At 37.0% G+C, this 25,776-nt stretch overlaps 1 protein-coding gene across 1 annotated transcript in view; it reads left to right on the top strand.

Annotated features, from left to right (window-relative positions):
* Positions 1-25,776, top strand: part of LOC150102416 (muscle-specific protein 300 kDa-like) — a 1,203,500-nt gene that overhangs the window by 736,627 nt on the left and 441,097 nt on the right. The window contains exons 48-49 of the mRNA XM_090399574.1: positions 569-733; positions 10,611-10,940. Of these exons, the coding sequence (XP_090255700.1) occupies positions 569-733; positions 10,611-10,940 (495 nt within the window). The remainder of the gene's footprint in view (positions 1-568; positions 734-10,610; positions 10,941-25,776) is intronic.

A 25,776-nucleotide genomic window follows, 5' to 3' on the forward strand; every position in this document is an offset into this window, starting at 1 on the left:
TGATTAGGCCACACATGGACTATTGTGCCCAAATTTGGCCACTGGGTTTTCAGAAGGATGAAGAGATGTTGGAAAGGGTCCAATGATGACTGACTAAGGTAGTTTCTGACCTCTGGAATGCTGAGTATGAGGAAAGATTGAGAATATGTAATTTGCAGAGTCTGGTGGAGAGATGGAAGAGGGGAGATATGATAGAGACCTACAAGTTGGTAAGGAGTTGTTATAATATGGTGGAGAAGTTCTACAGAGAATAGTGGGAGAACCAGAGGTCATCCTTGGAAACTGTATAAAGAGGGTGTGAGTAGGGGAGTGAGAGGCTGGTTTTTTTCATGCAGAGATGTGAATGATTGGAATGCCTTGCATGAGAGTGTGGTGTCTGCAAGGATTTTGAGTGTGTTTAAGGCACGGTATGATGAGATGTGTGTGTGTGTGATAAAAGGACCTCCCAGATGAGTCTTTGACTCCATGAGGTGTTGGGAAATAATAATAATAATGATAATGATGATGATGAATATGGCTATTAATTATAATTTTGCCTTTCTCTCTCTCTCTCTCTCTCTCTCAATAGCAATATTTGGATGAACAGAAAACTCAGACAAATCATATCCAGCAATTCATGGATTCTTGTGGAGACTTCTATCATTGGCTGAATGGTTCAAAAGAAAAGTTGAGCAAATGTGCTCAACCATCTGGAGACAGAGAGGTTTTAAAAGATAAGACAAACAAAATTAAGGTAAGAAATAAATAAATCACTTGCTTCACAGTATTTTCTTGTTAATGTTTTTAAAACAAACCAGAAATATATGTTGATTAAAACTTATCAATCCATGTACATTAAAATAATGCATAATATTTTCAAAAACTATCTAGTAGATGCAATGTCTAAATATATTCCAAGGGTGAGAAGGTTAAATAAGGTAGGTGTGAGATGGATGAATAAAAAGAAAAAGGGCATTGTGGAGGCAGCATAAGAGAAGTGGAAATAAGCAATTTCATGAGGTCTACAAAGACCAGGCATGGAGGGTAACTTGGTTGGTGAGAGTAGCTCAAGAGAGGTATGAACAGCAGTTAGCTAATGAAGCCAAAAAGAATCCTAGGGAGTTCTTTCGATGTGAAGTAATCCTTCCATAATCATTCTTTCTTTTGCATTGATTGGAGAAAATGGTATAAAGACAGCTGTTGCAGAATGTGTGTAGGAGATACTTAATAAGCAGTTCATAAAGATCTTTCAATCTTGTGAATGTGACTTCATGGAGAGATTGAGAGCAGTTGATGATTGGGGAGGAGAGACTGACTGTGAGAGAGCAAGAGGTGTTTGGGGAGTTGAGTAAACTAGATGTAAATAAGGCTGTGGGACTTGAAAATATATGACCGCATATTCTGAAGGAATGTCCCAGAGAGTTGACACCTGCCTTGACATATTTTTTTAATACAAATCTTGCACTTGGTTAAGTTCCTAAGGAATGGAAGGAGGGCAAGATTATGCCACTTCATAAAGGAGGTGATCGAACTCAAGCATCAAACTATAGGCCTATCTCTATATGTCAGGTGTTGTGGTTAATAGATGTTGGAGAAGCTTGTGAGAACTAGGATCCAGAGTTGGATTGACAACAATGGTATTATCTTTGATGGACAGCATGTATTTGTTAAAGGGAGGTCATGTTTTAGTAATCTACTTACTTATTACAATAAAGTGACTGCTTCCTTGGACAGAGGAGAAGGATACACAGTAATATACTTAGATTTCGCAAAGGCTTTTGATAGAGTACCTCATGATAGGTTGACAGTCAAACTAGAGCAGATGGGGTTGGATATTAGATTGGTGCATTGGATTGGAGACTGGCTATCTAATAGGTATCAACAAGTTGTGTATGGGGGTGCAATATCCAGGAAAAGGAAAGTCACTAGTGGAGTGCCTCAAGGGTCTGTTTTAGGGCCATTACTGTTTAACTTGTATATTAATGATATTGGTGCAGATGTGGATGGAGATATTCAGTTGTTTGCAGATGATGCAAAGTTGAGACGAACCACAAAGAGTAGTGAAGATGTTGTGGCCTTACAAGAAGACTTGAATAAATTGAGTGATTGGTACAGAAATGGGGATGTGAGTTCAATGTTGCAAAATGTAAGGTTTTAAAATTTGGAAAACAAAGATGGATGCAGAATTTATGGTTGGTGAGAATATATTGTTGGAGGTAGAGGAAATAAGAGATCTGTAGGCGATAGTGGATAAGGATCTAAAATTTAGTGGACACATCGCCAAAATTGTGAAGACAACACAAAGGCATCTGGGAATGATGCGGAGGACACTGACGTGTAGAAGGAGGGAGATTCTTGTTCCGCTGTATAAGGCTTTGATTAGGCCACAAATGGACTATTGTGCCCAGATTTGCTCACCGGGTTTTCAGAAGGATGAAGAGATGTTGGAAAGGTCCAAAGGTGACTGACTAAGGTAGTTTCTGACCTCTGGAATGTTGAGTATGAGGAAAAATTGAGAAGATGTAATTTGCCGAGTCTGGTGGAAAGGAGGAAGAGGGGAGATATGATAGAGACCTACAAGTTTGTAAGGGGTTGTTATAGGATCAATTGTGGAGAAGTTGTATGGAGAATAGTGGGAGATCAGGAGAGAAACAGAGGTCATTCCTGGAAACTTTATAAAGAGGGTGTGAGTAGGGGAGTGAGAGACAGGTTTTTTTTGTGCAGAGTTGTGAATGAATGGAATGCCTTGCCTGAGAGTGTGGTGTCTGCAAGGAGTTTGAGTGTGTTTAACACAAGATATGATGAGATGTGTTTGTAATAAAAGGACCTCCCAAATGAGTCTTTGACTCCATGAGGTCTTGGGGTAGTAATAATAATAATATTTTGTACTTGAATTTATAATTAAGAAATCTGGTGTAATATTTTAATTTTGGTAAATGAGGATCAAACTATTCCTATATCAAATAATCTCCTCATAATTGTGTATATGTGTGCTGTGTTTGCAACTACTCGAGATTGTTTGGGACTGTTGAATGCATGTGTATGGATTTGTTTATGCTATTCCTGTAATATATTGTACAACATATCAGACTGTTATTCGATGATGAAAGTTAAGTATAATTTCTGTAATCTAATCTTTAGTTCTAATTTTATTTTCTTTTTGAGATGTAATATGGTTCGTTATATGATTTCTGTAGATTTTAATATTTTTTCCCTCATGATAACAACAGTGTGTAAGAATACGGATGCATCTCACTTTACTTGGTGTCTGATAGAGTGGTTATTATTTAAACTTTCAGAAAAAAGTAGATGATTAGTCACATCTGTATATAGAAGAATACATCAAATCTCCCATATGTGTCTCTGATGTATTCCTCTATATTATGTGGACTTTCCCACTTGTCTGTAATATGAGGCATTGCATTCACACCAAAGGCAATAAACACCCAGGTACATTAGACTGCTGTGTTGTTATTATTATTACATTATTAATATTTGATCTCCATGGCGTCAGACTCTTAGTGGGAGGTTCACTATCACACACACACACAAAGCTCATCCAACTGTGCTTCAAACTCATTCATAGCACACTCAGATAATACATTTCATGCACCACCTTCTCTCCATGCAGAGAACCTTCTTCTCACTCCTTTGTTAACATCCTCCTTATACAGTTTCCAGGAATTTCCTCCTGTTCTACCCCCCCCCCCCATTTCCATTCTATAAAAAAATTTCTTCCATGTTAACCTGGTTACAACCTCTGACAATTTCATGTGTCAATCATGTCGTCTCTCCATTTCCTATTCACAAAGCTTTGCAAGTTACATTCTTTCAACCTGTCTTCATACTCCACATTCCAACAACTAGTTACTACCTTTGTGAATCTTCTCTAAAATATTTCTAACATATCCTCATTACCATAAAAGTGGGTGATCATTTCTGATGAAGGCCTTATACAATGGAATCATAATCTCTTTATTTCTTCACCTCATGGTCCTTTGCATCATTGTCATTATATCATGTGATCACTTCATAACTTGTTCAATGTGATCCCTGAATTTCAGGTTCTTGTCGACCACCACTCTGAGATCTCTCATCTGCTCTACCTCCTTCAAAGTTTCCACACCAAGTGTATACTTTTTATCCCATTGCAGCTTACCAAATTTGAAAACCCTCATACTTTTGACGTTGAACTGATAGTTCCACTTACCTGCCCATTCATAAAATCTAATCAAGTCTTTTGAATGCCACAAAATCTACTTGATCCCACATCGTTCTTCCTACTTTTGCATCATGTGCAAACAGTTGTGTATCACCAGATAAACTTGTCCCAATATCATTGATATATAAGTAGAAACAACAATAACCCCAATACAGACCCCTGTGGCACACCACTAAAGACTTTTCTCTTCTGAGATACTGCACTCCATATACAACTTTTTGATACCTATCTGACACCCAGTCACTGATCCAGTTCACTAGTCTCTTATCCAATCCCATCTGTTTCAATTTATTTAACACCCTGCTGTGTGGCAGTCTCTCTCTCCAAAGCTTTTTCAACTTTAAGTATACCACTGTATACACACCTAACTGTCCAATACATTTGTCACTTTGTTATAGTACATAAGTTGGTAAAACTTTATTATTATTATTATTATTATTATTATTATTATTATTATTATTGCACAGGCACCTCAATGGAGTCCTAAGACTCGTTGTGGGAGACCCAAACTATCATCACAAAATCTATCATACCTCTCGAAACCATTAACAGACAAAGCACTCACAGCTGACTTAGGCAACCCATTCCATTCATTCTTCAGTCCAAGTGAAAAATCTAGTTCTCATGCCCTTGCTAACCATACTCTTAGCCAACTTCCAGGGATGACCTCTTGTTCTTCTCCCTCTAGTCATGTGTTGAAATATTTCCCCTGCATCAGTTCTATAGAAGTCTTTAAGTCAATTCTATAAATGTCTTAAATGTTTCTATCATATCCTACTTTTTGCCTATCAACTAACTTTTGCAATCCATAAACTCTCAATCTCTTTTCACAGGGAGCATTCCACAGACACTCACCATCTTGGTCACTTGCCTTTAGATCCTCTCCACCACTTCCTCATCCCCAAGAAACTCAGGTAACCAGACCTGAGTACAGTAATCTGGATGTGATTGTATCAAAGCTTTATAAGAAGCAATGAAAACTCATTTATTGCTGTTTGTTAGTGCATTCTTCAATAAGAAAGTAATTCTGTGAGCTATTCTGGCTGCTTTAGCAACATGCTTTCTAAACTTCATCTCTCTATTCACTGTAACCCAGAAATCCTTGGCTTCATCAATTTCCTGGAGTACAGTTCTCTCAATGTAATGCACAGCTTGTAAACTTTTTATCCCAAAATCCATAACTTTACATTTTTCAACATTAAATTGACATCCATTATGTTTTGCCCCTACAGTCAGCCTATTTATGTCATCCTGCAAGCTCTCTACATCATCTTGATTAACTATTACCCTACTCAACTTTGCATCATCAGCAAACAACTGAATATCTTCCTTCAAATTATTTCCTATATCATTTATGTACAAATTAAACAGCAATGGTTCAAGCACAGAACATTGTGGCACACCATTAGTCCCCTGCCTTTTTCTGGATACTGCTCCTCTACATACCACCTTTTGATATCTATCCATCAGCCATGTGCATAGCATATCCATCTCTGTTTGCTGCACTTTGCATAACAGAATTCCATGTGGTATCCAGTCAAATGCCTTGAAATCTATCAATATCATCATATAGTCATTCCATTTATTCAACTCAGTTGTCAGGCTAGTATAAAAATTTAGTAGATTATGATGAGTATGTTGATTTTTTTTTATCAAAAAACAATATAACAAAATAACTAACACTGGGTTTATAGGTTGTAACAGTTATTTAATTAAACCTATGCTAGTGACTTCATCTCGGTTAGGAAGAACAAACAAATATGCAATAAGCAGTAAATATGAATTATTACATAACTAAAAACCAAGTGTGTAGGAACTGTTACACTAAAAATACAAGTAAAAACAGAAACACATGGAGAATGAAAACTGGCATGGGTCAGTCATTTTTAAGCAGGTGTGCGCGATAACTTGCAGAAAAATTAAAGTCCGATGTGTTGAAGGATCTAATAAGTGACTTCGAAATATCACATAAAATCATTCCTTGATGAGGGGCACGCCGGCCATATGTGTGCGATGCACACATATGCACACAGGCACCAGGATGGTAAAGGTGCCAAAAAGGAGGAAGTACTTAAAAAAAACGTTTTTTTAAAGTGATTTTTTATTGGAGGGTAGGGATAGGGGCGCCAACTAAAGTTTTGCACACAGGCGCCAGACACTACTGGCATGCTCCTGTCCTTGGTTTCTGTTGAGAGTTCCTTGTGAGATGGATCACCATCCTAGTCTCTTTGATGTTGCAGGCACTGAAGGTGTCTTCTATGTAAGGTATGGAGCTCTTGTCCCATTCAATATTTTGGTGAGTGTAGGAAAAATGAAATGCCAGGCCTTAGCTGTCTTCTCTGTTGTTATTGATGTCTCCAATATTGGAGCATATTGGAGTTAAACACTTCAAGTTATCCTTTCATGGTCATTTTTCCTTCTACTTGCCACATAGTGAAAAAACTCTTTGGGATTTCCTTTTGCCTGTTCAGCTGATTTCTTTTCATAATATGATTTTGCCTTCCTTTCTTGCCTGATCCTTGTACTATTAATGACTTAGCTAGTCACATTTCTCCTTTTATTCCCTTCACAACATTTTCTTTGTTTGTAATTAATGCTCAGTGATACTACTCACCCACCTAATTCCTACCCAATTCACCCTTCTGACCTTGGGTATGGAGTCTGCTTCTTCCAGATACCCCTTTGACTATTCCCCCCCCCCCACACACACACACATGTACTGAGCACATTCTTCCTTGTGGATCTTTATTATTATTATCATTATTATTGATGACACCTCCAAGGAGTCCGAAAACTCATCGCGGGAGGACATCCACTGTGCAACTCTCCATCTCCACTACTACACAGAACCTCTACTACCAATCACCTACATCAATGCCATCTACTGCCCACAACCACCACCACAGCTAGTATTTTTTTATCTGTAAATTGCGTGTGTTCTGAAGGGCCGATTTGTGTGTATGCAGGATGAAAAACCCGAGTTTCCAGGAGGAATAAACCCTTCTACCTCCGTGTGAGATTGGCTAACTCACCTTCAATTGAAATAGTCCATATAAATATTCCTCCCATCATGACGAGTATCGAACTTAGGCCTTTTCTAATCGAAGGACCCAACATACCGTCATCCTTCCAATTGTGCTACAGAGATGCTTGTGCCATTAATAACAACAGAGAAGGCAGCTAAGGCCTGGCATTCCATTTTTCCCACACTCACCAAAATATTGAATGGGACAAGAGCTCCATGCCTTACATAGAAGACAACTTCAGTGCCTGCAACATCAAAGAGACTAGGATGGTGATCCATCTCACAAGGGACTCTCAACAGAAACCAAGGAATGATTTTATGTGATATTTGGAAGTCACTTATTCGATCCTTCAACACATCAGACTTTAATCTTTATGCCATGCTACTGCTTCAAGCTGTCTCCTGTGCATATCATAATCACCTGCCTTGTAGTTCCACAAATACCCCTTCTTAACTGGAATTTCCACATCTTTTTCTACCGTCCAAGTTAAGACTACATGATCACTTTCCCCTATCAGGTGCAATGATCTTCCTTTATCAAACCCATGCTGACAGTCACAGAGAATATTGCTGTTATCAATCCATTTACTACGAATTTACTGCCAACTACTTATTATATCATTTTAGATGTGATTTTACTTAACCTTCTATCCCAAAAGAAAGTACAGCAATAGCTCTCAGAGGACTGAAGAATGCTAAGCCTACTATAAGTATTTTGAGCATTTCAAAAAAATAGTTTTCCCATATTGTACTATCAGCTATAGCAAGCATATATATTTGATCCATGTGGCTGGTTGTGCAGTTAATGTTGAAGAAAATTTTAATACAATCGGAGAAGGGGACATCCCTGCAGGCTGTATAAGGAGAGTGTGAATAGGGGCATAAGGAGCAGATTCTTTGCATCGTGGTTGGTGAGTGAAATGCATTGCCTGACATTATTGATGAATGTAGATACATTGATGAGTTTAAAGTATGGTTTGATAGGTTTTGTGTAGCAGTGTATATCTCCTGTGATGAGTCTTTTGACTCCATGGAGCTAGTGTTAATAATAATCATAATAATAATGATATATATATACATATATATATAATAAGGAAACACTTTTAGAGTCAAAAGGAGACTGAATGTAAAAAAACTACAAGACAACAATATTCTAAGAAAATATCAACTAGAACTAGATAAAAACCTGAAGGAACTACCAAAACAGAATATAAACATCGAAGAACATTGGTGTAAATTAAAGGAAATAATATTAAATTTGGCAGAAAAAAACAATAGGTTACACAGAAACCGAAAGTAAAAAGGATTGGATCTTGAATGAAGTAAAAAGGTTAAGCGATCAAAGGAAAAGCATGAAACTAAAACAAAACTATAACAGAAATGAATATAATAGATTAACCAGAGAAATTAGAAAACTAGTTAAGAGAGACAAGAATAACTGGTTAAAAGAAAAATGCAAAATGGCAGAAAAGTTATCAAAAGAAAATAACCTTCATGGATTATATGAACAAATAGACCAAATTAGTAAGACACGGACAACAAAAATTCTAATGATCAAAAACAAAGAGGAACGACTAATTGAAAGTAAAACAAAAAGAATGGCCAGATGGGAAGAATACTTCAGAGATTTATATAATAAAAACAGCTCCCAGGATATTACAATTCCAGCCACTGAAATGGAAGAGGAAACAAATATCTTTACCAAAGAAATAATAGTATACAGCATAGAAAAACTCAAAACTAGGAAAGCACCTGGCATTGATCAAATACATGCAGAATTTTTAAAAGCAGGAAAGGAACAACTTTTGCATTAAAAACATTATTTGAAAGGATCTACCAAAACAAAGCAGTGCCTACTGATTGGACCAAATCAGTCATAACTCCTATATACAAAAAAGGAATAAAACAGAGGCATTAGCCTTCTCAGTATTCCAAGTAAGATTTTTACAAAGTACTCCAAAAACAAATTAAGCCATATATAGAACTGGCACTAAGAGAAGAACAAGCTGGTTTCAGACCAGGGCGAAGCCCAATTGATCAACTATTCACCTTATGACAGCTAATAGAAAAGACACTAGAGTACAACCTAAGTTGCTACATAAATTTCATAGACTTTCATCAGGCATTTGATTCAATCCATAGAAGAGAACTATGGAAAACTATGGAAGAATTTTGAATTCTCAACAAAACCATAAGAATAAAGAATCTATATGAGAAATCTGAAAGTGCAGTACAAATGGAGGACACCTTAACCAACTGGTTCCACACAGAGAGCAGAGTAAGACAGGGATGTAATCTGTCACCAGACCTGTTCAATCTTACACTGGAAGAAGCAACCAATAAGGCCTTAAACAATGAAGACTCCAGAATCAAAATATATGGGGAAAATGTGACTAATTTAAAATTTGCAGACGACATTGCATTACTTGCAAGCACAGAAGAAAATCTACAGTGAATTTCTGATAAAATAAAGGAGGAGTGTATAAAATCTGGATTAAACATAAATATAGACAAAACAAAAATTATGCAAATAGGAAAAAGAAGCACCAATCTGAAAATTGAAATTGATAGTAAGAATCTAGAGCAGGTAGAAAACTTCACCTACCTTGGAGGAGTTATTGAGTACAATGGTGAAATTATAAAAGGTATAAACAGATGAATCAGTCAAGCATCCCAAACTTTTGGATGACTTAATGAAATATGGAAGTCAAGAGACATCAAACAAGTAACAAAAGTAAGAATCTATGAAACAGTGGTCCTCCCAATACTCCTCTATGGAAGTGAATGCTGGAATCTCAAAAAGGCTGAAGAGAAAAATTATTAGTTACTGAAATGGGTTGGCTAAGAAGATTACTTGGAGTATTTCTGCTGGATTGACTAAGAAATAAAGACATAAGGAAACGACTAAAACAAGAAATAACAATAATAGACAAAATCCAAGAAAGAAGACTGCGATGGTTTGGCCATGTGACCAGAATGGGAACAGAAAGACTACCATCTAAAGCCCTGAATACAATGATGGAAGGTAAAAGATCCAAAGGACATCCCAGAATTAGATGGATAGACAAAATAAAAGAGGACCTGAAAACCAAATCACAACAAGCGGCACCAAACTGGACAGAATTGTTCGGACTCTCCTGGGACAGACAGAAGTGGAAAGAGTTCATTCAGCCTCATCATCATCATCATCCACATAGATGATGGAAGAGAGAAGAAGAAGAAGATATATATTTATATATATTTATTTATTTATTTTATTTTATTTTATTTTATTTTTTTGCAAAAGAAAAAAATGTTTTGTTTAACGAGTTTTGAAAGTCCTTTATTTTTGATGAAATGAAATATGAAATTTATTAAAATTAAACAATTTTAATCTATTTTTAGGTTTTGCAATCAGAATTAGAAGAGGGATTAGATAAACTTCGACAGTCCACAAGATATGGTGAAATTGCTAAAGCTAAAGTAGATGATGAAGATGAACAGATAATGATAGATGATGAACTAGCTAAATTACAAGAAGAATATGAAAAAATGAAGCATAAAGTTGGAGAGATAAAAACATCTTTGGATGTTGGATTAGTCAAATGGAATGAGTATGAAGAACAGTTTTCAAAATGTTCTAACTGGCTAGCTGAAATAGAGCCTCTTGTTCAGTCTTATTTTATTCCTCAGACTGATCTTTTTAGCAAGAGAGCACGACTAGAAGAATTTCAAGTAGGTAGAAAGCATTTGCTACATATTAGTAACATATTTTCCACTGTGAATTGGTTAAAATTGGTTAGTTTATATTGTTTTAAAATGTTTGATTTATTTTTTGACTTTTTAATGCACATCCGACTTGTGGAAAGCTTATAAAGCTATCATGCATTACTGCCTAATACTTTGGGTGGGCTGTGGGTTAAATTATCTTGAAACTGCTCTATAGAATCATGGAACTTTTCCAAGCATCTTCAAGGCATCTGATGAGATTTATAAACAGTATTTTTGAAAAGTAACAATTATAGCAATGATACCTTATAAGGCATTGGTACAGTAAAGAATGTTATATGATGCAACTGAGGAATGGCGATTATTATCAGCGGTGTGGTAAATGAAATAGTTCATAAGATGTATTTTCTTGGTGGTATAATGTGAAAAAATGAAGAAGATTTGCTGTCAAAGTATGCATCCATTTGAGTTGGTGATGGGAGTTCTGGGATCAGATGATATGGCAGGTAAAAAAAAAAAGAACGTTGAAAGGGATCATAGGAAATTGCTATGGAGGAAGTATAACCGCATAGTTAGAAAAGTGGTTATTGTTTTCCAGGTGATGATAATAATGGATTAAGGATGAGAGTTATATTATTTATTATTATTATTATTATTATTATTATTATTATTATTATTATTTGACACCTCCAGGGAGTCTAAAAACTCATCGAGGGAGAGTACTTTCTCTACAACTCTTTCTCCATCACTCGATCCACCTCCACTCCACCAACACCATCTACTGCCGACCACACTACTAGTTTTTCCACAGACAATCACAGACATCCATGCCCATGGCAGGATTTGAACCCACAGCCTTTTGGCTGGAGAGCGGATATGCTAACCACTCAGCCAACCAGGTCGAAGTTATAGTGATGAAAAGTATAATAGCTAAGCTGCATGAAGTGAAATGTGTGCACTGCAGTATATATGATATTTAAGTAGTATTTATTTATTTAAGTGAAAACTGGAATGGTTTAAGAGAAAAGTGGAAGCATTTTAAATATTTAATAGGCATTTGAAGAAATGATAAATAAATGAGAGAGAGAGAGAGTACAGATGATAGATAAAGTGAGTATGCATGGAAGAGGAAGAAAGCATGAAGCATAAGCAAGATGAGAGTGAACTATAACAGGACAGCATGAAAGAGTGGATGAGTGAAAGGAAATGAGAGTGATAAGATTGGAATGAGAGGTTTGACATAGGATCCAGTAACCAGGATGAAAGAAAGAGGTTAATTTGTTGGAATGAGTCTCAAACAAACTAGAATCAGCCATACCATGAAAAGCATGGAATTATCTTGAAAGATAAAGGTAAGCAGCTCTTCTGCTACTGAGGCTGCATAAGAGAATAATAACTTAGGCATGGTTGTTTATGTCAGTGCAAGAACTTTCAGTAATAATGGTTATGACTTTGTGACAGTCATTGAATTGGCTTATCCAAGGATTATTAGCATTTGCAAACAACCTTCATTAAATTGGAATGATAGAGAAACAGGAACAGATATGGAAGTATATAGAATTTTCCAGGAGATAGAAGAATGAAGAGGAGGTTAGTATTTAAAATTGGGAAAGGAATTTTGTTTGCTGAAGGGGGGGGGGGAAGAGACATAGAGAGAGAGAGAGAGAGAGATGGGGGTAAAATGAGGCAGTGTACAGGTGATCAAAATTAAAGTATCCTTGTAATCCAAATGCAGTGATGCACAATGCAAGAATGCATTGTGCATCATGTGGAAGCAATATCTGAGAAAGGGAAAAAAGTTCCAAAATTCACCACCAAGGGCACTGTATGATGAATTGAATGTAGATTTAATTTTTCAGTGTGCTTAAGAAGGAGAAAAGTGACACAAGCATAAATAGCATTTTTTATTCGCTTCCATTGTGCATTCACAGGCTGTACTGTTCAGTGTGGCTTCACTTCCCGGTATGCCATAAACTGCATCCTTTTGCACAGTGTGTTCAATGGTAGAACACAGCTAGTTGGGAGTGCACATGCTGCAATATGCTGTCTTTCATTACTGACAAATTATCAGGATGATCCCAATAAACCCTGTCTTTGAGAAATCCCCAGAGCAAGTCAGAGGTGGTCAGATCAGGTGAATGAGATGACCATGCCGTGGGAAACGCATGACTGATCACTCAGGCTTCTGTGAAATGTTCTCAAAGAGCCTCCTGTACAGATTGACTGATGTGTGGAGAGGCCCAATCCTGCATGAAAAAGACTGAATCCATGCACAGGTACTACTGTAGCTGAGGCACAACAAAATCATTTATTGCAGTAACTGAGCAGTTCACAGGAATCGGCTGGTGAATGTCCTCAAAGAATTATGACCCAATGATAAACGAAGCTATAAACCCACACCAGACAGTAACTTTGGGTGAATGCGAATGAATTTGTTGGATTGCATGCTTGTGTTGTGTATCCCATATTCAGCAGTTTCAGGTATTCACAGCTCCATTTAGGTGAAAGTGAGCCTCATCTCCCCACAAATCATCCACAGCCATGCAGCATCTGACTCCACTCAAGTAAGGAATGGGTATAAAGGCAGAATCTTCTGTATAATTTTCCAGACAGTTGGTAAAGCACATCCATGTGATACAGCACATGCACTACAGGAACCAACACTGTTATTCATGGCCTGCTCCACAATGGTAGGAGCAACTTCATTCACTTGTTGTGAACTGATTGATTTGCAACCTCTGCCAGGTCGAACTTCCAATGATCCTATTTCTTCAAAATATCTAGTTATTTGTTGTGTAGCACATGGAGATAGTGGACCATGTTGATATTTGTTCAAGTGACGAAATTCACAGAGGGCATCAACAGCATTTCAATCTTAGGTGGTACAGCTTCATATGCAAAGCATGTTAGGGCCATCATAAATAATATTTTGTTATAACACATTTTGCTACAGCAGTGAGAATTAACTGTATGAAGGGAATGAAGTTTGAATTCACTGAGTGAAATCAGAAATGGGAAAAACAATCGATGATATTGGTGAGAGGATTTTATCAGACTAATCCAGATGAGATTATAAAAAAGAGTAGACGGTGAGAGGGTAAAAACCATAGGTCATTCCTGGAAGTTATGTGGGAGTGTGAGGAGTAGATTTTTACATGGAGAATTGTCAGTGAATAAAATGCATTACAAGTTTTACAACTGATAATGCACACGTTTTACACGTAGCGCACAAAGCAAAAAAATATGCGTACACTAGATTTTCAAGATGAAATTAAAATTTATTAATTAAAGAAGTTCCACCTAAACATTAATCTATAAATTCTTTAAAAAATATGGTAACTCGGCAATGCTCAAGCCTATAATCTCGCATTTTTTATTACATTCTCGAAGTTGCACAAAACTTATAAATTATTAACAGTAACCCTATTTGAGGCTAGCGATTTGATGCCAAAGTGAAAGGGGTGTGGCTTAAATGTGTGATTTTTAAGTAGCATATAAAATGGCGCACGGTTTGTTTACATCTCAGGCCTTACTCATGGAAAATTCCCAAATGTGATTGGCTGATCAAATTAGTTCAAGATCATGACGAATTAAAACAATGGTTTCATAATTTTAATAAAAACAATTAAATACTTTTAAAAACTTAAATTAGAGAACAATTAAAAATATTCTAGCATTTCAAAATTCTCTAATTTTTAAAAGGAATTTTAAAATAGTAGACTAAATAATAACATTCGTGTACACGCATTGTGTTACAACCAAGTTAATTAAATCTAGCCTCTAGGCATATCTTTTAGCGCTCGTGTTGCCCTCGGCAATGTTTAGTGTTGGTTCCGCTTTTGCCTTGCCAAGTTATTCAGTGAATAGTGTACATTTGTAAATTTATAAAAAAAATAAAAAACATTCTTCAAATAACGAAATTGCAAAATACTGATGCACCATGTCAAATTCAAAGGAAGCAAAAGGTATGAAGCGAAAGCGAACTGCTAGCTGGTTTAAAAGTGAATGGCTGGATGAAATAGTGAAAACTGCTATGCCAAAAGCTCATGAGTTGATAAACATTCAGCTGCGTGAAATATTTATGTATGATGCTACAATTGGTGTTGTTTGTATTTATTGTCGTGATGCAAAGGTTGCTGGGGATTTTGCTAATGGGAAGAAGTTTGATGTCACTTGGAAGTTGGACTTTTTGAAACACTAATTGACAAGTAAAATACATCTGGATGGTGTACACAAACTTAGGCAACAAAATTGTTCATTACCAGCTACAGGAGTACTGTGTATGCTACGTGAAAGTTCAGATGACCGAGAGAGAAAACGATCAAACCCAAAGCAAATTAAAGTTCTTATTGACAGTGTCTTATTAGTTGTTCAGATGAATAACTCTTTACTTTCAGTTCAACATATTAATGAACATATGTAAAAGTATGTTCAACTCCCAGACAGCTGGCAAAGCAAATTTATGAGTTTGAATTTCTGGAAACAATCAATTTAATTGTTGAAAATGACATGTTTGAGCAAATTGCATCTGCAAATTTCCACACCTTAACCATTGATGGATGAGTGGTGTGACAAAGAAGGACAGGATAAGGAATGACTACATCAGTGGGACGGTTAAGGTGGGACCAATTGGCAAGAAGATACAAGAAAGTAGGCTGAGGTGGTTTGGACATGTTGAGAGGAAGGGTGAGGAATATGTTGGTAAATGAGTGTAGTATATGGAGTTGGAGGGAAGGAGGAAAAGAGGCAGGCCCAAGCTCAGGTGGAGGGATAAGATGACAGAGGATCTTAGGGAGAAAGGATGGAGTCCAAAGGATGCTCTGGACCGGAGAACTTGGAAGCGGAAGGTTAAAGATTGTTGTGCCGACCCCGTTTAACATGGGATAAGGCAGAGTGAAAGAAGAAGAAGAAGAACCATTGATGAAAGCACTGATATAACTGTTAACAAATGTCTCACTCTCTATTTTAAGTTTAGACCTAAAGATTGTAATGATTATAAAACATATTTTGGCAGAATAATTCAGTTGCAGTCATGTGATGCCTCCTCCATTGTGTTAGCTATTAAACAGTTTTATCAAGAAAAGAAATTTGATCTCCCAAAAATGGTGATGTTTATCTCTGATGGAGCCGCAGTGATGCTGGGCAAAGTTAATGGTGTCGCTGCAAAACTTAAATTAGAAGTTCCACATCTTGTCCAGCAACACTGTGTAGCTCACCATGAGGATCTGGGGATCTGTGATATGTGGAAGGAAATTAAACTAATCAGAGATATTGATACATTAATGAGAACAGTGTACACACTCTTTTCTCGTTCCACAGTGAAAAGACATGAATTTAAAGAAATTGTCGAGGCGTCTGAAAATGAAGCTATTGCCTTCAGACCACTCAATGAAGTGCAGTGGCTATCCAGACATTTTGCATTACAGGCAATAATAAGAAACTATGAGGGACTGATCACATATTTTGAAAAAGACAAATCAAATAATCCCGTGGTTAATTATTGTCACAATAAATTAACTAACGTGACATTCAAAGTAGCTGTTAATGTTTTAAATGATGTTTTTGAAGAAATGGCTTCCCTGTGCAAAATATTATAAAGGAATAACCTTACACCACTAGACAATCATCATTTTGCCAGAGGGAAGATTAACAAAATCAGGAATCAGTATTTAGAAGGTGATGCTTGCTGGAGTGACAGAGTAAATGCTTTACTTAAATAAGAAGAGACTGAACCAGTAGATACTAGGCCCATGTTAAATTTTATAAATTTATATGTGCACATTTAGAGGACAGATTCCCTGAGAATGAGATACAAGAATGGTCAGTGTTTGATATCTCCTCTATTTCACATTGTGATTTCTCATTTGATAGTGAACATGTTAATGCCCGTTGTCTTAAATATCATGATTATCTGGATGATACTACAGAAATAATTAGTCAGTTTAATGATTTCAAATTTTCTGTAAAAGAAAAAATTAAATGCAAAATGATATCAAATTTTACACAAGTGATTGTATTTGCTCTTCAAAATGAGCAGTTTTGTGATTTGGCAAAGTTGATGGATATTGGAGGAGCCTTCCTTGTACTAGTGTAGACTGTGAGCGAGGTTTTAGTCTAATGAATCAAATAAAAAACCAACTTAGAAACCGTTTAGGAGAATGTCATTTGGATATGCTAATGAGAGTGAAAAGTTACCAATTATATGGAAATTCAATTAATTTAGATAGTGTGTAAAAAGAGTGGGTGAATGCCAAAGACAGAAGAGAGAAAAAATAAAGAGATAGAAGATAGAACTAAACAAGATGAGAATTAGTAGCAGACTTATTATGAATGTTTAACAAGGTGAGAATTAGTAATGGGAATATTTTATTATGCATGTTTAGAGTTATTTTTAAAGTTAGAAAATTTAATTAAAGGTAATCAGTCACTAGCGTTATCTTTTTTTTTTTTTACTTTATTTCTTACTTATAATCAAATCAATATTAAATACATATAAAATATTTATGTTAGCTCTGTGATTGATGTCACACAACTTACTTGGTGATGTTAATAATACACACACACTTAGAATCCTATCTAGTACAGTCAGTATCGTGTTGGCCTTGCATGCGTGAAGTCCCCGGATGATCGAGTCCTGCCCAAGGCTTGTGAATCGTGATTTCTGACTGTTTACTGGGGGAGGCTACTGCCATGTGTGGGAACACAGTGGGGAGTTGGGGTTGGCCTGGCTGACGTCCCATTGACACCAGAAGGTAAAGAGTGAACTAAAATCTTTTAACTTTTTTGCTTAAATGATCAGTATGGTGACTCGTATGGGTGTGCACATACTTTTCAAAAGAAGGCAAATTTTGCACATACACAAATTTTTGCGCACACTCACAGCAAAAAATTAGAGGGAACATTGATTACCAGAATGTGTTATTAATGCAAGGAGTGCCAAGGATTTCAAGATTCGATATGATAAATATGTTGTTAGTTGACTGAACCAACTGCAGCGAGTCTGCCGATTCCATGGAGGGTGTAGTAATAATAATAATAATAATATGGAAATCCTGTTTCTTTCCTCAGAAAAAAAAAAAAGCAGTTCCATCAACAAAGTGGATTTTGATAATGTTATCTTATGATCATAAGTATGTGTATTATAGTTTATTTCATAGCTAGAATATGTGTGTGGGGGGGGGGGCATTATTAACAACCAGAATAAATGGAAAAATCATGTATCCATCTTTTTAAACCTCCTAGCACCTGCCAAGTTGCATGATATGCAAATTCCATGCATTTGGTTTTTACAATGCCCCTTGGAAATACGTTTTTTTTTTTCCTTCTCAGATATCACTTCTGTATGACACACAATGTTTTCCTTCAAAGTTTAGCAGCATTTGGATCACTGGATGGTGTTCCATAATGCTTTAAACAGGGTTGCTTTGATTTTAATCATCCTATATATAGGAGTATATTGGGTTTGAGGTTGAGATAAATAGTACAAGTTATAGGCCTCAAAGGTGAGCAAATAAGTTAAAGGAAGTTAATCTTAGTGGATGATTTTAATTGTGAGAATATGGATTGGAAGAAGGAAATAATGTATGAAGGCAAAGAGAATAACTTTCTGAAGTTCCTGTGGAATAAATACTTAGACAGTATACTCAGACTTTTACATTACTCAGACTTTAACATTATAGTAACTTAGCATGCTAAGTTACTATAATGTTAAAAATTTAACCCACCCAAAGAAGGGCCTTTCTCCAAGTGTTATCAAACAGCAATTGTATGGGGTTTATAGGGAAACTTTTCCTTCTTATTCAAGGAATGGGCTAAACAGTTTCACCTAGGAAGAGAGCATCGAAGATGATCCTCTTGATGGTCAGCCTGTGGAAGTGATGACTAAGGAAAATGTATCTCTTGTTGAGGATGAACTGCTCAATGACAAACAGTTGAAGCTCAAAGAAATCTCAGCAATGTTGGGGCTTTCTATAACAACCCCCTTTCACATCATTCACTAGAAGCTTCACATGATGAAGGTCAGTACAAGGTGGGTGCCCTGACTTCTCTCTTCATTTCAGAAGAAGCATTGTATGACCTGTTCCCACAAGTTTTTAGAGTTTTGCCAAGGGAATCAGAGAGAAGTGCTGGAATCCATTGTCACTGGGGGGAGGGGTGAAACCATAGTCCTTTATTATGCTCCTCTTTCTAAAAGGAAATCTATGGACGTGTGGACAGACTTATGTGTTCGTCGAACGTGTTGTTTATTATTTTAACGGTATAATAGAACACAGAAACTAAGTAAATAATTAATTTATTAACTTGATGCTGATATTTCGCTGGTATTATAACCAGCATCTTCAGAGCGCAAAAACACTGTTTGTCACAATACGCGAGACTAAAACAACATGGTGTACTTAAACAAAATTGTAGCAGCAACACAAAGACTAGAGTCCTGATTTTGGCACCCTCTATCTGAAAAAAAAAAAAAAAAAAAAAAAAAAAAACGCTATCATATATTACTAGAGTCCTAGAAAAGTGCTAGTTTTTTCTTAATATGACTGTCTCCCAGATCTTCGGCAAGTTAATACAGCCATATTTGTTGAGATTTGCAGTGTGTTTTAGGGCTTCTGTCGCCTCTAAGAACAATCTCTCTGATTTATATGGGTTTCTGTGTAGTACTTTTGTGTTTTTCCAGTTGATCCTGTGTGCAGGGGTATCCAGAGCATGGTCTGCTAGGCCCAACTTCCCATAATGATAATTCCAGACGTATCGTTTATGTTCGCTGATGCGGATATTCACAGTTCTTCCTGTTTGACCGTAGTAGGCTTGATTGCATGAGCAGGGTACTTGGTAGACTCCTGGATGTGATAAAGGAGGAATGCTGTCCTTGGGTGAGCGGATGAGGATGGCTAATTTGCTATATGGTCTGAATGTAGTGCGTAGTTTATGTTTATTGAGAATTCTTGAGATCTTTTTGGATGTGCCTTTAATGTAAGGGATGGTGACTGTTTTGTTGTAGTTCTCTGTGATGGATGGTGGGAGGGGTTTCTTAGGAGTGTTTAGTATTTTGTTTATTTTTTGTGGATTGTAGCCGTTGGCCAAGAAGGTGTGGTGTAAGTGAGTCAGTTCAGCAGTAAGAGCCTTGTCATTTGAACAGATTGCTCTCGCTCTATAGGTTAGCGTTTTTAATATGACGATAGATTCACGACTCGTCGTCGTGAATCTATCGTCACTCACCTTAAGCAAAGAAGCCATGACTGCTTTAAGTCGAGGGCACAACTTTGCCATAACTCCCAAGCAAGTTCCAAAAGCCGAAATTATGGCGTCCATCGAACGAGGAATTTACGACCTGCCTCCAACAATAGCTAACAACATACATTTAGATGTGGCCAACATCCTAATCAAGTCCAAGCCTCCCAAAAATAATATCCCACATAAGGAATTCATTGCTATAAAAGAGCTACACAACAACAGCCAGATTACCATAACAAAAGCAGACAAAGGAAATGCAACCGTGGTGATGGACACAACTGAATATGAAAACAAAATGCACACGCTATTACAAGATCAGTCAACATACAAAATTATAGATCGCAATCCCACCAACACACAAAAGAATAAGGCATGAAAATTATTAAAAAAAGTCACTAATTACTTTCAGATAGAGGGCACCAAAATCAGGACTCTAGTCTTTGTGTTGCTGCTACAATTTTGTTTAAGTACACCATGTTGTTTTAGTCTCTCGTATTGTGACAAACAGTGTTTTTGTGCTCTGAAGATGCTGGTTATAATACCAGCGAAATATCAGCATCAAGTTAATAAATTAATTATTTACTTAGTTTCTGTGTTCTATTATACCGTTAAAATAATAAACAACAACGGAAATCTATGGAGTTGTGGAAAGCATCATTGAGAAAAGCCAAGGTCACTCTGTCCACCAAGAAGATCACTGCAACAATCTTTTGAGATTGCTGAGGGGGGGGGGATTATCTTGATTGACTTCAAGGAAAGGAATATCACCCTGAATGAAGAATATTATGCTTCACTCCTTCACAAACTGAGTGATACCGTAAAGGAGAAGAGGAATGCTGAATCATGTTGTTTGCCTGCTTCACGGCAATGCTCCAGTCCATATGGATATTGTTGCAAAGGCTGCAGTGAAGGCTTCCAGGAGATGAACACCTACCCTACAGCCCAGATATGGCACCCAGTGACTACTGCCTCTTCTCGAAACTGAAGAAAGACTTTTGAGGAAGAAAATTTGCAGGTGACAATGAGGTGAAAGATGCAGTTTTACACCATTTTGCAGACAAAAGTACAGACTATTTTTTCAGGGGCATAGAAATGGTAATTCAAAGATGTGAAAAGTGTGTTGAAGTGAAGGGAGATTATGTTTTAAAGTGACATAATTGTTTTCTTTATATCATATCTAAAAGTTAGTTAGAATGGAAACTTTTGGAACCAACCTCGTAATTGTGAATGAAATTATAAAATCTGCTATTGAATGGTGAGATAGATCAGAAAGATATCAACTTGGCTAACTGCCAAGTCAATAAATTTCAATCACTAACCACAACCTTACATTACTTCCAAGGATGATTTCTAGTTCAGTCCCTGCTGTCATGTATAGAAAAATATTTTCTGCAGATATATCTCTGTGAGAAAAGGGTATATGTGGAACTACAAGGGGGGGGGGGTGATTATGAAGAGCTCAGGAGACAGCTTGCAGGTGTAGCGTGTAATGAGGAGTTAGCTGGAAAAGAGATCAATCCAGCTTGGGGGATTTTCCAAAACTGTTTAGTAGATGCAATGTCTAAATGTATTCCAAGGGTGAGAAGGTTAAATAAGGTGAGTGTGAGATGGATGAATAAAGAGATTAAGCATGCGATACAGAGAAAAAGGGCATTGTGGAGGCAGCATAAGAGAAGTGGAAATAACCAATTCCATGAGGTCTACAAAGACAAAGCAAGGAGGATGATTTGGTTAGTCAGGGTAGCTAAAGAGAGGTATGAACAGCAGTTGGCTTTTTGAAGCCAAAAAGAATCCTAAGGAGTACTTTCGACATGTAGCCAGCAAAAGAAAGAATAATTATGGAAGGATGACATTGATTGGAGAAAATGGTATAAAGACAGCTGATGCAGAATGTGTGGTGGAGATACTTAATGAGCAGTTCATAAAGATCTTTCAATCTTGTGAATGTGACTTCATGGAGGGATTGAGAGCAGTTGATAATGGGGGGGGGGGGGGGGAACAGACTGACTGTAGGTGAGCAAGAGGTGTATGGGGAGTTGAGTAAACTAGATGTGGGACTTCATAATATATCACCACGTATTCTGAAAGAATGTGCCAGGGAGTTGACACCTGCCTTGCCATATTTTTTTAATATGAGTCTTGCACTCTGTCAAGTTCCTAAGGAGTGGAAGGAGGGCAAGATTGTGCTACTTCATAAAGGAGGTGATCGAACTCAAGCATCAAACTATAGGCCTATCTGTGTGTCAGGTGTTGTGGTTAAGTTGTTGGAAAAGCTTGTGAGAACTAGGATCCAGAGTTGGGTTGATTACAATGGTATTATCTTTGATGGACAGCATGGATTTGCTGAAGGGAGGTCATGTTTTAGTAATCTACTTCCTTGGACAGAGGAAAAGGATACTCAGTAATATACTTGGATTTTGCAAAGGCTTTTGATAGAACACCTCATGATAGGTTGACAGTCAAACTAGAGCAGATGGGGTTGGATATTAGATTGATTCATTGGATTGGAGACTGGCTATCTGATAGGTATCAACAAGTTGTGTATGGGGGGAGCGATATCCAAGAAAAGGAAAGTCACTAGTGGAGTGCTTAATGGGTGTGTTTTAGGTCCATTACTGTTTAACTTGTATATTAATGATGTAGGTGAAGACTTGGATGGAGATATTCAGTTGTTTGCAGATGATGCAAGGTTGGGATGAACCATGAAGTGTAGTGAAGATGTTGTGGCCTTTCAGGAAGACTTGAATAGATTGAGTGATTGGGCACGGAAATGGGAATGTGAGTTCAGTGTTGCAAAATGTAAGGTTTTAAATGGAAAACAAAGATGGGATGCAGAATTTATGCATGCTTTGTGAGAATATATTGTTGGAGGTAGAGGAAATAAGAGATCTGGGAATGATAGTGGATAAGGATCCGAAATTTAGGGGGCACATTGCCAAAATTGTGAAGACACAAAGGCTTCTGGGAATGATGCGGAGGACACTGCTGTGTAGAATTAGGGAGATTCTTGTTCTGTTGTATAAGGTTTTAATTAGGCTACACATGGACTATTGTGCCCAGATTTGGTCACCGGGTTTTCAGAAGGATGAAGAGATGTTAGAAAGGGTCCAAAGGCGACTGACTAAGGTAGTTTCTGACCTCTGGAATGTTGAGTAAGAGGAAAGATTGAGAAGATGTAATTTGCAGAGTCTGGTGGAAAGGAGGAAGAGGGGAAATGTGATAGAAACCTACAAGTTGGTAAGGGGTTGTTATAGGATCAATGCTGGAGAAGTTTTACAGAGAATAGTGGGAGATCAAAGGAGAACCAGAGGTCATCTCTGGAAACTGTATAAAGAGGGTGTGAGTAGGGGAGTGAGAGGCAGGTTTTTTTTTTGTGCAGAGTTGTGAATGATTGGAATGCCTTGCCTGAGAATGTGGTGTCTGCAAAGAGTTTGAATGTGTTTAAAACATGGTATGATGAGCTCTCTCTCTCTCTCTCTCTGTGTGTGTGTGTGTGTGTGTGTGTGTGTGTGTGTGTGTGTGTGTGTGTGTGTGTGTGTGTGTGTGTGTGTGTGTGTAAGAGAGAGAGAGAGAGCGAGTGAGAGAGAGAGAGATAAAAGGACCTCCCAGATGAGTCTTTGACTCCATGAGGTCTTGGGGTGGTAATAATAATAATAATTTAACCAGTTGTTCCAATATGTTTATCACTTATGAGATTCTGAATAGTATATAATAGTCTACCTCTGTTTTTCAGCTTCCTTTATTGAATGGATCTGTTTTGTTCTATTTCCACTTTGTTGGGACCTGCCAGAGCCGAGACAAATTAAACATATTGGTCACTACCAATTCTCTTGGACATTTCCATAAAACTCAGGCTGCTATGTCATCAATTCCTATGACAATATTCATATAGAGATTTAGTAGTATCCTAAGATCTCTAATTCGCTTACCTCTATTCTCAAATCAGCTCCATGTCATATCTGTCACTGCAGTATCCCCAACTTGATGGTATACTCTCAGATTGACGACTCAGTAATTCAACTGTGACTTTTGCATCTTTCCTACCATCTGATTCCATTAAGAATATCCTATCATAATTTCTTACTTTTCTTGCCACATAGTGATGACCATGCCAGTCATCCTTCTCACATCTGCTGTATACTGGCTTTGAGTTTGCTGATTATACCTGTTGGAAAATCTGTAATAAATCTGTCATCAGTAGTTTATATTGATGACAGCAAAATTCTCATGAAGTGTTTGCTGTAAGTGTTTGCAATAAGTGAATTCTATGCTAAGCCATATATGGCTTAGCAAAGAATTCACTTATTCCATGTTTCGCGCAATTTCAGCTTATCTTAAACATCAACAACAACAATAAGTCAAAGTCATAGGCAAGACTGGAAGCCCTTTGATAGCCAATATGGGATATCAATCAGCTATTGGGCATACCTACAAAGATGATTGATGTTGTTATTCATTCTATGCTATTCTATATGGTCTATATTTATATTTTTATTGATTTATTTTTAATAATTAAATTATTTGGAAAATATCTTGCAGCTTGCAAACATTTGTAAAATGTCCAGTGTGACGCTTAGGCTCGAGAAACTTGGCCACTCCTGGTATAGTATTTTCAGGGAGGATAGAGACAAAAGAATGGGAGATGGGGTATTGTTAATAATAGCTGATTAACTGCAGCCAAAAATAGTTCAGTAGGGTTCAGTGAAAATAGTGCACTTAAATTCATATGGTGTGAGATAGAAGCCAGCAGTACAAAATATACAGTAGGTTGTCGCTATGGACAGGATGCGAAGGTTGATGGAATGGTATGCCTAGACAAATATGCTCAATGAGTGGAGGATGTGCTCACTTATTGTGAGAACATAGATTGGAAGGTTGAAATCAATGCAGTTACTAAGAAATAATTTCCAGAGGCTGCATTCTTTTAGTATGTGGCAAGGAATGATTATGGAAGAATAATTTTAACAAATGCCAATGGTTGGGAAGTAACTGAATCCGGTACTCTGGTAACCTCTATCATATGCTCTTTCAGATAATTATCTCTTAGTAATTGCATAAATTGCTTTTTCTATGAATTCTATGCATCCACAGTTGAAAGGCCTCCATAATAGTTACTTTCCTTGAACTAATTAAGTTGATTTTCTGGTGCAAATCCTCTACCTCTTGGTTTGCATGCCATCACCTACAGATCTAAAGCACCAACCACCCAACCAACTAACTACATATTTTGCCCAGTTGGCCTATATATTGCACAAGATCATCTCAAATGTCACCTTCCATGTCCCCATCTTGAACTTCTATTTCAGTTCTTTTGCTGTCAACATCAGTATGCTTCTCCCATCTTTTTTTCTGTATATCCTTTCTGAAAATACAATACCCTTCATATTCTCTCCCTATAACTATGTAATTTTCCATCACCCTGACTTAATGCCAATAAATGTTGTCCAAGTAGAACAGTCCAGTTTTTCCAAATGCTTATGGTATTATATACTAAACTTCCATACTGTAGCTGTAGACAGTACATTGTAGCTGCAGAAAGTACACCCTTGTACTGTCTGCAGTTACAATGCAATCTTGTAATGATTGCTACATTCATATTCAAGACCTG

This window comes from Typopeltis vanoorti, chromosome 10, assembly GCF_054136105.1.
Source record: "Typopeltis vanoorti isolate ZY-2024b chromosome 10, IOZ_Tvanoo_1.0, whole genome shotgun sequence".
Taxonomy (NCBI): domain Eukaryota; kingdom Metazoa; phylum Arthropoda; class Arachnida; order Uropygi; family Thelyphonidae; genus Typopeltis; species Typopeltis vanoorti.